The sequence below is a fragment of the Terrapene carolina genome, unplaced genomic scaffold (genome assembly GCF_002925995.2).
Source record: "Terrapene carolina triunguis isolate 2854851 unplaced genomic scaffold, T_m_triunguis-2.0 Scaffold89, whole genome shotgun sequence".
NCBI lineage: Eukaryota > Metazoa > Chordata > Testudines > Emydidae > Terrapene > Terrapene triunguis.
Genome location: NW_020664440.1, coordinates 19,584,456 through 19,599,349, shown reverse-complemented (window position 1 = coordinate 19,599,349; position 14,894 = coordinate 19,584,456). Strand labels below are relative to the sequence as shown.

Sequence of the window (14,894 nt, the reverse complement as noted above, 5' to 3'; positions counted from 1 at the left end):
GCATTGAACTTTTCTCACCGTTCCAAGGCCAAGGGGTGGGGCAATTAATATCCAGGTCTTCATTTGGTTTCCCTCAAGGTCGCCGAGAGCAGGAGTCCACGCCTGTTACAACCCCAGCTATTACCCAGCTCCCATCGGGAAAGGCAGCAAAACTGTACTGGCTGTGAGAGAACGTTTGCCCCGCCTGACCCCCTTTTTGCTCTCCCCTCTCCAGTCTCGTCTGTGGTGTACGAGCTCAGGAAGGAATAATCAGCTTATGTCAGCTGTATCTCTGAATGATTGACTTAAAAAAATTCCACAGAACCAACCAATGACCTTCAAAGACGAATACCCTTATCTGCTGTCATCACGTCAACTTTCAGCTACCTTGCAAAGACCAAGATAAAAGTCACAGCAGGAGCTTATTTAAGGTAGCTCTATAATCTTACTAGACCATGGGGAAAGAAGGGAAAAGTTTCCAATAGCTAATATATGCTCTTTCATATAGGGGAGGGATAGCCCAGTGGTTTGAGCATTGGCCTGCTAAACCTAGGGTTGTGAGCTCAATCCTTGAGGGGGCCACTTAGGGATCTGGGGCAAAAATCAGTACTTGGTCCTGCTAGTGAAGGCAGGGGGCTGGACTTGATGACCTTTTGGGGTCCCTTCCAGTTCTAGGAGATAGGTATATCTCCACTTCCTGTCCTAAAGCTTATTCCTGCATGCTGCTGAATAGCTTTTGCGTTCCACCCCAGAGGTGGCTTCATCTCAGTGCTTCCTGCTTAAAGATACATGGCCAAAGTCACTGGCATACGCCCATTGACTTCGGTGTGGTTGCGCCCATTTATGCTAGTAAATTTGTATCATTCTTTGTAGAGATGGGCCTAAATTGTAAAGCTCAAATCCAGATCCAAACTTATCCAAACTTGGAGGTGGGGGCGTTAATGGAACTTGGAAGGTGTTTTGTCAGGGCTCCTCTGTGACAGGATGGATTAATTTAAATCAGCAAACAGGAAGCCTTGATTTAAATCATCAATTTTAATCATGTTTTGAATTTGTACTTTTTAGTTATTTTCCTGAAGAAAAGTTGATTCTCACTGGTTGATAGCTATTAAACCATGTTGATTTGCAACTAAATATAGCCTTTACTCTAAATTTGGTGCTTCTTTCTACTAACCAGGAGGGTATACTATAGCTATATACATTATATAGCTTAACGTACAATTCTTCAGATTCTTCATTTTTATAATTTTAGAAAATGGTAAATGATTCATTTCTTATTCACTATCTGGTGATTAACTTTTTTACTTGTTATTTGTGTCAAGTCCTATTTGGATGGAAATGCAAATTCAATTAAAATGGTAAAAAACTGCATTTTGCTTGTTTTAATTAAATAAATATGCTGGAAACACAAGAAAAAAAAAGCGTGCCAAAAAGTTTATCAAAACATATTTTGCATTTAAAACTAACCTGTTTATTAAACGAAGGAAGTATTATCTGTAGTTAGTGAATTGAACCGATTATTTCTGATCACTGTGTCCTTCAAGATTTTGGAACTAGTAGATCTCATCCTCTCACACCTAATTTCTATTTGCAAATTGGAAGAGAAAATAACAAGCTTTCCTGCTTTTTCAACTCCCAATTGGCTTCTTAATTTTGAATGAACTAGTCACTGAACTGACCTAGTTGAATAAACTGAAATGAAGACAATATTCTCTCTGCAGTCAAAAGCTGGCTTAACACATAACAACTCTGCTCCCAGGTGCTTAGCTAGTGGCTGCCACCAATTCAGTGGCTTTCTTTCTTTCAAAGTTGGCACCAAATATGTACTATTGAATGTAATTTTTTGTATTTAAATGATTTTAATAGATTATAATATTTAAATTTCAAAATTAATTTTAAATGTTTTTTTTTAAATAAAGTTGTAGTTAATTTAAATAATCTGATTTCAATTTAAAAAGTCTGTTTTTTTTAAATCTTCACTTTATACTCATCCTTCTCTGTAATAATTTGGATGGCATGTTAGGGTCTTGGAATCAAAAGGTTCTATATAAGTTATTTGTAATGAAAGGGGGTTTGGACGGCCTGAGGTATTGGAAATTGGATAGTGAGCCTTTCACTGATCAGTTGCTGGTTTAAATCCAGCCAGTCAGTAGTGATAGAAATCGCTGGCTGTTTGGTGGCCAGTACAAAGAGTCTGCCTGTCTCAGTCCAGTTCCTAGCATTCAAAATCAACACTGAAAAACCCTCATTACTATATTTGGCACTAGCTGGCCTCTGAACAGGCATTCTCAGCAAGGAGATTTAAGGACACATGGGCCATGTAATCTGAACTAGTATTTGTCCCCAGCACTAAACACACTGGCTGGGAGTGTGGATACCTTCCCCAGCCCTAAATTCACAAACACACACACAATTATCAAGTCTATAGGGTTTGGCTGCACAAGGATCTCCAGGTAAGTGTTACAGGCCACAAAGCAAGAGCCCTGGCTCCAGATTCCTGACTCAGTCCTTTGCTGCTCCCAGAGATGATGCACCAGGAGCAATGCAGGGAGGCAGTATTCTCAAAGCCAGTGGGATTTGAGACTCCATCAATAGCAGCACATGGTGGCTGTCAGGAAGCAAAGAAGGGAGATCGTTTCAAACCTCCCTGCTGCAGGAGAGCTCAAAGGGATGGGAACAGGGGAGACTGAACAGAGAAGCTCTCTCCAATGCCTACAAAATGGGTTTTATGACTCAGTCTGCTTCTTCCCACCAACAACTTCAAGGTAATAGGATGAAGCTCTGGTTCCACGCAGAAGTCTGAGGTCAACTGAGTAACGAATGCAGGGCTGGTCCTAGGCAGCAACCTCAGGATTTCAGGGGTTTGTATGCATGTATGCAGATAATCAATATACACAGTCCTAAAAAGTCACTGTACATTGTGAATTACTCGTTCATAGGCAAAAGCATTAGTATAAGGAAAGTATCAGATTGTTTGAAAGATCCAGGTGCCATAAAGTGACATAATAGCTAGTATCTCCTATATTAAAGCTTCGGCAAGCTGGGGTGAATGAGTTTATCACTCTCTGTCACGCTCCATTACTAAGCAAGCACAATAAAGAGCATTCAACTGGCAAATCGACAGGCAGAAAACATAGTTAACTTAGGCGGCCCATGTTTGCACACTGGCTTTTTTTATTGTACACTTAAGGAACCTCTGATAGAGAGTCATATATCCAGAGCCTCACCCCTTCCAGCACAAACTGTCCCACAAGGTAATATTTTGTTTACACTAAGTTCTTTGGGGCAGGAACCACTTCTGGTTATATGCCTAGACAGCACCTAGCACAGTGGGGCTCTTACCCCTGACCGGGGCCTCTAATGAATAACTTTCAAAAAGAAAATCAAAAGCACTAAAAGGAGCACAGGGAAAGACACAAAATGCCAAAGAACAAGATTTTAAACACATTTTCTTTAGATGTGACTTATCCTTGCTGCAGAATGTGGTAGCACAAGCTGTCCCCAACCGTGTTGTGTATACCACTGTGGCTGGCCACCTTCCTGTCCTCCATGTTCAAATCACTGGAGGGCAGGGCTGTTAAGCACCAGTGGGCTCCAGGAATAAGAACAGGACTGATACTGCTAGTTCACTGCCAGTTTGGGGCAAATTATTTCAATTTCATTTTTTAATGTATTTATCTCTCTCCCTCTATTTGAACAGCGACAAAAAGGAGAGGGGAGCGTTTACGTCAAGGTGGGCTGGGAGCAGGCAGACCATGAGTGAGGAGGGGAGGAGGCCAGAAAGGAGCACCAGGGAAATGCTGAGTTCCTATTCATTCAGCAGAAGCAGCAGCAACAGGTGGTTTGGGATAGGTTAGGCTGGTGAGGAGGCAGAAAAGGGAAGAAGAGTCCAAGCATCAGTGAGTCCATCCGTGCGGGGGTGGGGGGAATGGAAAGAGCCATACATTCACTTGGGCTGTGCACACTGATCAGGCCAAGTGCTAGCAGCTGGAGCGCTTGTCTTTCCATAAATGAGCTTGCACTGTGCTGATTTCTTCCCTGACTGGTTAGGAACTCGGCATGAGAGGGAAGGGTACTATGTATTCTTATTCACATGGAATTGTTTGTAATTTCTGTTGGATAGGGGGAGTCATTTCACTTCCTGTTCTCAACGACAGAGTGACGCTGCTGTGCAACTGTTTAACAACTGGCACGTGCTTCCCCAGAAGTGACCGCTTTTCAGGAAACGCTTCACCTGCCACTGTATACATGATTTGTAAAGTGGTTGTGTGAACATTAGATAAAAGGTAATTTATATTAAACATCAGTTATTAATAAAAAAGGAAAACAATCAAAACAGAGAGAGATTAAAAATTAAAAACCAAACCAAACCCTCTATATGTTAAAACTCCATTAAGGGGGAGACAAAACCAGGATCAGGAAGGACACTAAATTAAGAGGCCCTCTGCTGAGCTACTGACAATAGCATCTTCTGTTCTAGGAGGGTTCTTATAAGAGTGGATAACGTGTGCTGCAGTATCTGGTATCAACTGGTGAATTAAGGATACTGTGCCAGACTTAAGAGGCAATGTCCTTCGCTTCAATGGGTCCTAGTTGATCTCCTTACGCCACAAGAGTAATCGAGGGGCTGAAGGGAAATAACTCCAACTTTTTGAAAGTTGTCAATACCAGCACGGGGCTTTCAGTGTCACCATATCAGATAACGAAGGGGCACGCTGACCTGATAGCTTGCTAGTCAAATACACAGGGAGGAAAAATAGGAATGCAAAGCTGAAAAAGCATTACCCATTAGTAACAACACATTGTGACCTCTTGATTGTACTACGGACATGAACTGTAACTCTAAATGTAAATGGTCTACAATCAGTTCTTAGTCTAATCAGAACTTAGACTTTAAGTAATGCCTATCACAGAAAACATGTTACACAGGCTGGAAAGCGACCCAAGTCATTCATTAGAAAGCCTTAGAAACAAACATGGAGAGCAACTTGGTGCTCAGCAGGTTGCATTTGGCACTAAGAAGAGCACTAGGGAGCTCTGGGGCTTGGAAGCACCATAGTGATGCTTTTAGTCTCCATGGGAGCTGCAGGAGAAGACATTCGACAGGCCTTGCCTAGAGATAGCCAGAGCACTCTGCAGAAGTAGCTGTGTAATGCTGGTTTAAATTTGGGGGTGGGGAAGGAAATGAACATCCAAAATGAAGGGAGACCTTCTGTCCCATATCCATCCAACCTGCTGTAACCATTTCACTTGTGCATATCCAGGAAGGGAGAAAAGGCAGGACCTCTGAAGCCTGGTAACAGCACACCACACACACTCATACAGAAGAGCTTTTTACCCTTACCTGAACATAGTCCAAAACCATCCCAGCCAAGACCATGCCAAGCCCTGCTAACAGGTACGGCAGGAGCACCTGCAGGCCAATTGCAATGGCCGATTCGTCCTGCCGCTTTGCCATGAGCCCTTTCCCCTCGGCTGGCTGCTTCTGCTGTGAGACCAAAGGGACCTCCTCTGCTTCCTGGCTGCCAAGTCTGCTGTCTTTGTGTTTACCCTTGCTCTTTGCTTTGTGCCTGAATCGCTCTCCATTTTTCGTCCTGCCCTCCTTCCTCCGCTGCCGAGCTTCCTCCTCTTTCATCTTGATCCTCGCAAATCAATGGCTTTCTAAAGATGCAAGACAAGAAACAGGCCAAAGTGAGAGGTGATAAAAGGGAGAATCCCATTAGGTGGGGTTTTCCCCCCCCCCCCCGAGAGGTGCCCTTTGTATTCAACCACAGTTACCTCCTTCCCATCAGCTTTAGGGCAAAATGCCACCGACTCCTCCAAGCAGTGGCACAGATTACTAGTTGATCCAAGTATTGGTCCTTAGACTTTCATTTAGCCTCTCATTCCAGGCCACTGGTTTTCCTCTCTGTAATCCCATCTCCCCACACTGGCATGGGGTCATGCCACACCTGCTGCCATGCATTCCAGCACTCACTCAGTAAAAGGCCAGGCACTCGCCAAGGAGACTGCAGTCCAGTGCATGTGGCCTGCTTCCCACACTCCGTGAGTTTCCCAATGATTATGAGAGGGGGGACTCCGAAGTAGACTCAGCAATTTGTAGGCTCAGGACCTTACCTGGTATAGGAAACAGACATATTATATCCAGTAGGGGGCAGCAGTGCCAAAGCTAGCCCATTGGGGGCCCTAGGCAGGAGTATTTTGAGGTCCCCCCCTCATAACATATACTAATAATTAATATGGGGGCCCTTGACCTGCTCAGGGCCCTAAGCAATTGTTTAGTCTGCTTATACCTAGCGCCAGCTCTGGGGGGCAATACAGTACAAATGTATATTACAGCAAGTAGTCACTCACTAGCTGATGAGCTGATATTTATTTGACCATGTGTCAGATCTCCATTATACCATTCTTTCACACCTATCCTAATATACAAATATGGGGACCTCAAGGTCAGGGCTGTCCCTAGACATTTGGGTGCCTTACGCAGCTCCCCAGCAGCCTTCCCCCCCCACAGGGTCTGGGAGGCAGGAGCTGTGGGGGGCCACTTTTGGGGGCCCCACAGGCCCAGAGTGGCCCAGGGGATTAGCAGGGGGCCGGGAGCAGCCCGCTGCACTTCCCTCAGCTGTGTTGCTCGGGGGAGGAGGCTTGGGGGAAGGGTTCCCCACTCACCGGCAGTGTCGGGAAGCGGAGCAGCTCAGCCCTAGCCCGCTCCAGTCTGCCAGCTCCCAGCCGTGGCGCTCTGCTTCCCGCTGCCGGTGAGAGCTGGGGGCGGTCCTTTCCCCAACCCGAGCCACATGGCTGGGGCCGGGGCAAGGGAAGCGGAGCAGGCTGGGGTTGCGTCTCTCTGCTTCCTGCTGCTGGTGCGTGCAGGGGGATGATCTTTCCCCCGCACTCACCGGCGGCGGGAAGTGGAGCGCTGTGGATGGGAGCTGGAGGAGTAGAGCAGGCTGGGGCCGGGTTGCTCCGCTTCCCGCCGCTGCCGGTGAGTGCGGGGTTGCTGGGGGAAGAGGTGGAATGGGGGCGGGCCGAAGGCGGAGGAGGGGGGAAGGGTAAGAGGCAGGGCGGAGGGAGTTGTCTGGGGCCCCACACTCCCCTAGGGACGGCCCTGCCCCTTGAAGGGGGGGCCGGCCGAGGGATAGGGCTGGTCGCCAGGAATGCCACGTATGCAGCACGCAGCTGCCTAGGGCACCATGAAAAATGGGGCAATTTGGTGCCCCAAATTTCATGGTGCCCTACGCAGCTGCGTATGCTGTGTATGCCTAAGGACGGCCCTGCTCAAGGTCATATCTGTCTACAAAGCATCTACCATGCCTAACCATGGTGCCATATTAGTGGCAGATAATAGAGCAATGTGACATTTATTTAATGGCTCTGTGAAATAGACTGGTCTCAGCCCGGTCCTTGGTCACGTGGCCATGTCAAAATTGGCACTAACTGGCCCCCATGTTGGCAGACTCATTATAGAGGCTACGGAGAACTGACTCCCAATCCCACAGGTCTGATCCAGTACCTGGTCACTGGCTGGCTGATGTTTTGTGATCTGCAGTTCAGAGAGCTGTGGATCGAATGCATGGGATGCAGGCCTCAGACAGATGCATCCTAACCCTCAATTCCTCTAGTCCAGGTAGCACTCAACTCTCCTCTCAGCTTGGAGAACATCTGGAAAGTCACAGAGTTTAAGTCCAGATGCCTTGGAAGACCAGACCATCTAGTCCAGTGGTGCTCAAACTTTTCCTCTCGTACTCCCCCTTACCAGTAATGGAATGTGTCCATGCTTCCCCCCTAAACCCCTGGGCCATGGGCGGAGCAATGGCCAGGAGCGGAGGCCAAGCTGTGCCCAGGGGCCGTGGCTGGGAGTGGGGCTTGGGGCTGTGGCCAGGAGCAGGGCTGTGGCTGGGAGCAGGGACCAGGAGTGGGGGCTTGAGCTGAGGCTGGGAGTGGGGGCTGGGGGCCAGAGCAGAGCTGGAGGCAGAGCGGGACTGGGTAGCACTCCCTCCCCATCCCCCATGGGAGCTGGCCCAGACCCCGCCACACACCCCAGATGTTCCTCCCCCAGTTTGGGGACCACTCTAGTCTGATCCCGTGTATTGCAGGCCACCAACACCACCCAGCACGCACGCTGAACCCATCAAATCAGATTAGACCAAAGCAGTGGTTCTTAACCTGCGGCCCAATCAGCACACAGCTGCAGCCCATTTGACATCCTCAGGTCCATACAGGTAGCATTGGATGCAGCCCACAACAGTAAATAGGTTGAGAACCACTGGCCCAAAGCATTACAGCCCCGAGAAAACAGTGTGGGAGGAGGGTACACACAGCTAAGGGGTAGGAAATACAGCTGTGGAAAACAGCTGGAGCCAGGGCGCTGGAACAATTTGTATAGCGGAGATGCTGAGATCCATTGAACCAAACTGTAAACCCTGGATATGATGGAAACCACTTCAAGCCAGGGGGGGCGGGAGCCAGCACCCCTAGTTCCAGTGCCCTGGAGCAAGCAGCTGAGGGAGGGAGCACCCTGACCCAGCACTCCCCACCCCCCCAGTCTCAGGCACTCACCCGGCTCTTTGTCCTCGCCTAGCAGGGCAGGCCTCTAGCTATCTCCCGCCCCGCGAAGAGGGGGGGCATCGCGCAGCTGCACCATATGCAAATGAAGGAGGCGAGGGCGCCACATCTGGAGCCGGGCTCCGAGCAGCGGCGGGAGCTGGAGCCCGGGCTTTGCCGCCGCCCGGAGGGCGCTTTCCAGCAGGAAGCGCCGCGCCGGGGCGAGCGGAAAGGAAAGCGGCAGCAGCGGGGGAAGGCCTGCCCCGCCCCTGCCGAGCGGCGGGCGGTGAGTGACAGGCACGGGGCAAGGGAGGCCCGGTCTCAGCGCCGCTGCCGCAGGCCTACATGCAGCTTGCACGGTGCAATTATAGCCTCTGCTTTGCCACACCTGGTGCAAGCTGCGATGCTGCCGCTGGCCCGCCTGCAGCCATCAGTGCAGGCCATGGCACTGCTAGCATCTGCAATCCAGTACAAGGCCCCCCCCCCGAACTTCTGCAGCCGGCACTGCAACTTCTGCATTGACTACTGCTACCCTGCAGTGTACATCGTCCCCAGACCCCCCTTCCACTGTCTGCAGTGCAGCGCCCAGCCGGGCGTTAGTCCATGCGCTGTCTGCAGTGCCCCGCCTCTGGCCCTGCCCCCGCAAAGATGGGTGCACAAATGTCGGTGCTCCAAAACCCATGCCTGGACACCTGAGAAGAGAGGCCCGATTTTTCAGTTATGCAGCATCCTCAACTTCCACTGACATCAATAGCACCCGCAGGTGCCCCGCACGTCAAAGTCAGGGTGCTTTCATTTAGGTGACAGAGGGCTCAGGAGATCTTCTGTCAGTGTAGTTAATCCACCTCCACCAGAGGCAGTAGCTATGTCAACACTGCCACTGACCTAGCGCTGTCTACACCAGGGGTTACGTCGGTATAACTACGTCGCTCAGGAGTGTAGATTTTTCACAGCCCTGAGCAACATAGTTATATTGATATAAGTCTGTAGTGTAGACAGGGCCGATGAGAGGGGGGTGAAGCCGGTACAAATTACTGGGGCCTGGCGGTCCGGAAGGGGGCCCGGCTTCCCCCCCCCCCAGTTGCCTTACCAGGGCCCGGCGGTCCAGAAGGGGGTCCGGGGTCCGGCTTCTCCCCCCTCCTTGGCCCTGTTTAGCCGGTCCGCCCTTGCTGGGGGGCCTGAAAATTTTTTTTCACCAGGGCCCGAACCTGCTCTCGGCGGCCCTGAGTGTAGACCTGACCTAAATGTGGAGTTTGGTACCTACCTTTAGGCATTTACATTTGAAAAATTTGCCTTAAATGTTTGCCTTAATTGTGACTCAAAACCATAGACTGAGTCCATCGTCAGAACTACGATTAAAACTCAGGAGTTCTCTTTTCCAAAATCTTATGCTCACACCAGGAGATTTTGCTTCTGATATATTAGCATTATTAGGTGCATCACAAGAGAGAGGGCTTTATCTTTCTTTGAAGCAACCTGTCTTGGCCACTGTTGGTGAGAGAACCGCAAACTAAATGGTCTATTTTTCTGCTCTGGTATGGCAGCTATTATTAATTGTTTGTTAATCACTAACAGTGTACTAGGCCCTGTACAAAACGCAGAGGAGGAGATAGGATTCTTGCCTCAAGAAATTTACAGTTGCAGACTCACATCCTGCAAGTTGTTCAATAGATCCCTGAACCCTTTGGTGCTTCATTGAAGTTAATGGAGGTCTGTGCAGATGCAGAGGGTCCACTCACAGACTGACTTGCAGGGTTAGGGTTTACATGGACAAAACAATTCAGGCACAGGGTACACTGACTGATCTGTAGAAGCTCTGCAGCTTAAAGCACAGTTAGTATTTGTATTGGTTACGATAGGTGTGCAACAGCTTTTTAACTGGTTAACAGTGTGTTCCCAGAAGAAGTGAGTTTTAAGGAGGATTTGAAGGAAAAGGGGGTTTCCCCTGTATATCAGGGGCTGGAAAGAGTTAAAAATCTTATGTCCTTTTGGCTGTGAACCAAAATGCTTGCTGCTGGCCTTTTTAATGAGAGATAAAGACAAACAGAAAAATAAAAAGTTAAACGTAAAAGGATCTAGGTGCATGAAAAAGTCCTACTTGAGGTGAGTAAGGGATGCAGAATGAGTTTCAAAGGAAACAGAGGCATAAGACAAAAATGGAGAAACATGTAAGGGTTAAAAGACTCACCACAAAATCCCAGCTCCCCAGAAAGCCATCCACAAAACAGGGGAAAACTCAGCAAAATAATGACAATAATTTACAAAACAGCAAGACACAGTGTTTACCTAGTTACTTTTTAATATAAGGGCTGGTACGTTCACACACACACACACACACACACCAGTCCTTTACGAGCTGGACCCAGGCCTGTCTTTCCTCACCAGTAACACTTCTCAAGAGACTACCCACGTGCTCTGTCGATTCCTGAAGCTCAGCTGTAAATTGATAAGCATAATGAGAACGACAAGTCTCTCTATGACTCAGTTCTCTATCCGTCGCATGAGGATAATAGCACTTCCCTACCTCACAGGGGTGCTGTGAGGATAATATAGCCTTTTGTGAGCTGCTCAGATACTACGGTAATGGGGATCATATAAGTACCTAAGATAGATAATAAACATAGATAGTAGAAAATCTCCATTAAACATAAACTTTGGCCAAGTACAATCAAAAAGGGAACGTGGCAGTTGCTGAAGTTTCTTTCATCCAAAAACATTTCTTCAGTCTGTTACTTCAAAAGGGAATTTTTTTCCCCTTAGGACAGTAAAACAGTTGGGTATCAAGAAAAACTTCCTGACAGTGAGACCTATCACATTGTGAAAGGAAGTAATCAAAGCCACATTTGCATTTAAAACTAGACTGGACAAAGCACTGGAAAATATACTGAAGGCAGCAATCGTGTAGCTTAGCCCTTTGGTGGAGAACTAGATGGGATCTAACAGAACTTTTCTCTCCCACAATTCCATGATTCTATAATAGATGCTGTTAAAAGCTAAAACTTTCAGCACTGGCCTGAATGAATGAGAGGCTGCAGTTGTGAAGGGGTGAAAGAAATTTCCTCATTTTTAAAAGTATTTACATACCTCATGTTTAAAGTTTCCTGGGTGAAATCCTGACTTCATTGACTTCAGTGAGAGCAGGTTTTCTCTCCTTGATATTTGTTTCAACCCTCTCTAGAGTCAATGTGCTAGAGATATGTTTTTACTACTCCTGGCATATAAGCACGCAAATCCCATTAAGCATTTTTAATCATGGCACTCATGCAAACTGATTGAAGCATGCAGCTTAAATTTTCAAAATAATTCAGGATTTAGAATCATTACCTCAATGCCAGAACAGTGTTGTATCTGAACGAAGTCCGTCCTGGAGGTTAGGTTGTTATGCTAAAGGTTTCATAAGGACAGAATGGTGTCTCCTGGCCTGGGAGCCCATGGTTTGAGCAGGGTAGACTTGAGAGCTGTGAGCCTTTGCAAGTGACAGTAACAAAACCCTGCAGCTGCTTCTGTGCTGGGACCATGCATTACTTCTGAACGTCATTTCTAAAATGATCAGGCTTAAATTTCAGCCTACTGAGCATTATTGTGTGTCTTATCTTCTTCGCAAATGATGCCTCCCTTACAGTGGTCCGAAGAGTTTCTTTTCCCCAGGGGAAGGCTGGGGGATGAGGTGCCAGTTAAAAATAGTGGCCTTGACAAGACATTTTAAGACTTGTAGCTCTTATTATGCTATCAATTTACAGCTGAACCTAAAGAATCTACAGAGCAAGTGGGAAGTCTCTTGAGAAGTTTCACTATGAGGAAAGTCAGAACTGGTTTCAGCACATAGATTAAATAAATACTACAGTGTTTTACAGTACTGGTGCAAATCATGACAGCTTCCAGAAATGCTACAACTGTATTATGAATCAATACTATAGGAGATTAGTGTTCTTCTGTGTAAGGGAGTTGTGTGTGGTAGTTTAGATTCTGGGCATAAGGACAAGAAATATATTGTTTGATGGTGGGCAGAGGACTTTATAGGTGCCAAAGTCAGACATCTGTGTGATGGTGTTGACTGCAGCTGACGACAAAGAGATGCAGAGCTGGATATCAGGAGCCAATGGTATCACCACGTCTCCAATGAGTTTCATGTATATGTTGAAAAGGGGAACGGGGAACATAGATTCCTACGGGAGTCTACAATGTGGGTCTTGGCATTTGCCAATTATGAATCTCTGGAATCTGAGAAGTATGAGCAGAGCTGTCATAGTGCTGCACCATCTTCTTCAAGGTCTTTTGTGTGCTGATCAGCAACACCCTTCAGCTAACAATATCAAAGGCAGCTTATGTATCCAAGAGGTTTTCCCATTGAAAGAGATGCCCTGCAGGACCTAGAAAGACTCCAGGTGATTGACTCCAGTTTGCTGTGTTGGAGGAGCATGTGTAAGCAGCCAAAGCAAGAAAGATGGACTGTTTCAGAGAGGCTCTTCACATCAGCCTGCTAGAGCTCACAACAGTCCATCTTGCACTGATCAATCTCAAAAAGTCATTGCCACAGTCAGTGCATTCGTCTAAACTCAGACAACACTACTGTGCTGGTGTACAGAGATCATCAAGGAGCAAAGAGCAGACCCCTGCTGAAGAAGGAGACCTTTCTCGTCAAGTAGGGGGAGTTCCACCATCTGTCCATCAAGCTGAAATAAAACCTGAGGGTTAAGCAGAAAACTGATATATGCAAGGATCTCAGTAAGTAAACTCTCAGAGGATAGAGTACAAGCAGGGTACACTGGATATCGGCTTCTATGGAAAACTGAAAAACACAAAAAATTCTGGAGCAGATACAGAGACAAGTGAGAGGGGTGGTTTCGGATGCCTTCAGAAGGCATTGGAACTTCCCTCCAGTCTATGCATCCTCTCCGATGCCTCTCATTTGGAGGGTAATAAAGAAAGTCATTTGGGATAGAGCCAAGTTCACCCTCCTAGCTCCCACATGGCCAAGAAGATCACGGTTCATATAAGCTGGCTGGTAGTGGTTGGATTGAGACTTAGTGTGCGTTTATCACAATCCAGCACAGTGTATCTATTGGACTGGCTCCTGTGGGAGCGAGAGCAATCAGAGTTCTACATCATTTGCTCATAGCAGAGCCTGGACAGTGTTCATCTAATGGTGCAAAGACAGGAGGCCAATTTGTGCTAAGTTGTTCTCTGTCCCCACCAACCTAGAATTACTGCATGCTGCTTTTCCATAGTCCTACCAGAGTGCGGGTAGCAGCCTTGAGAGCTAAGAAGAAGTTTGAGAATTCCACCCCGTAACATCTCTCTCCTCTGACCTCTTCTATTCTCCCTGCTCCCTCCACAGAGCCTTCACTTTGTGCGTAATAAGCTCTTTATTCCCCCATTCATACTATTCCACTTTTGTTCCTCTCCTGGAAAGTAATTTTCCTGGCAGCTATTATTTTAGCCAGGAGGGGAGGAAGCTATCAGCCCTTTCCTGTATTCTGTTCTGTATTGTTTCCCACCCTGACAAAGGAGGCCCCTTTGGCTCTGCTGTGAAATAATTTTCTTCCCAGGATCACTTCAGGCTCCCATATTATCAAAAACGTTTCTCTGGTTAATCTCTTTTGCCCTAGGCAGTAAAAGTGAAGCCAGTGTTAGCTAGCTAGCCGGAGGCTACTTAAGAGATACCTCAAAAGGCACTTTACAGATAAGATATGTCTTCACTGCAGAATTAACTCAGGTGATCAGCACCTGGGTCTGAGCACCCAGGTTAGCCTAGCTTGCATCTGAGCAGCCACACTGCAAAACCATACCTGAGTTACTGGGTCCTCACTTCCTCATGTGTGTTACTAGGACTTCTGGTGGCCTAGCCTGTGGTTCTTTGTGCTGCACTAAGATGAGCTGTGCTATGATTCTTTCCCAGTGAATTTTGGAAGAATCAGTCTGTCCTTCTGGGAGCACGGGAATTTGTGGGAACATACTGGAGGACTATCAGCACTTAAGTAATTAGCCTGCATCCTCACTGCAAAGTGGGCGGGTTACCAGCCCAAGTGAAAGCAGAATCTAAGCTCTAACCCCACTCAGGCCAGCTAGTCTGGGTTTAAAGCACCAGGAACTCGAGTGTGAGGTTTGTGAGTGGATGGGAGAGAGGTTGGGAAAACACCTGAGTAAGAGCCTGTGTTAACTCTGCAGCGAAGACAGACCTTGGGAGGTGTGAGGCCCCTTTCATTCTTTTGAAAGGTGTAAAGAAAAAGAGCCCGGGGAGGTGGCTGGGTGAGCTGGCAGGAAACCTACCTGGTTTCTGTGAGAATTTCAATAGAATCAACATTTTTTTAAATCTCCTTCCTCTGAAGCATCAGGGATGGCCACGGATGGCGATGGGACATTGGATGGGGGGG

General features: G+C 47.5%; 1 protein-coding gene across 7 annotated transcripts in view; it reads right to left on the bottom strand.

The window, feature by feature from the left end:
• Positions 1-12,097, bottom strand: part of SLC41A3 (solute carrier family 41 member 3) — a 38,071-nt gene extending 25,974 nt beyond the window's left edge. The window contains exons 1-3 of one of the 7 annotated variants that reach the window (XM_024220592.2): positions 11,845-12,097; positions 5,980-6,096; positions 5,324-5,640 (exon numbers count right to left, since the gene is read on the bottom strand). In XM_024220592.2, coding sequence (XP_024076360.1) covers positions 5,324-5,614 — 291 coding nt within the window. In that variant the 5' untranslated portion in view covers positions 5,615-5,640; positions 5,980-6,096; positions 11,845-12,097. Of the gene's footprint in view, positions 1-5,323; positions 5,641-5,956; positions 6,097-7,489; positions 7,637-8,535; positions 8,743-11,844 lie in introns of those variants that run through there. The other 6 variants (XM_024220598.2, XM_029911171.1, XM_029911170.1 and 3 more) reach the window with 6 other exon arrangements.
• Positions 12,098-14,894: the final 2,797 nt, after the last annotated feature.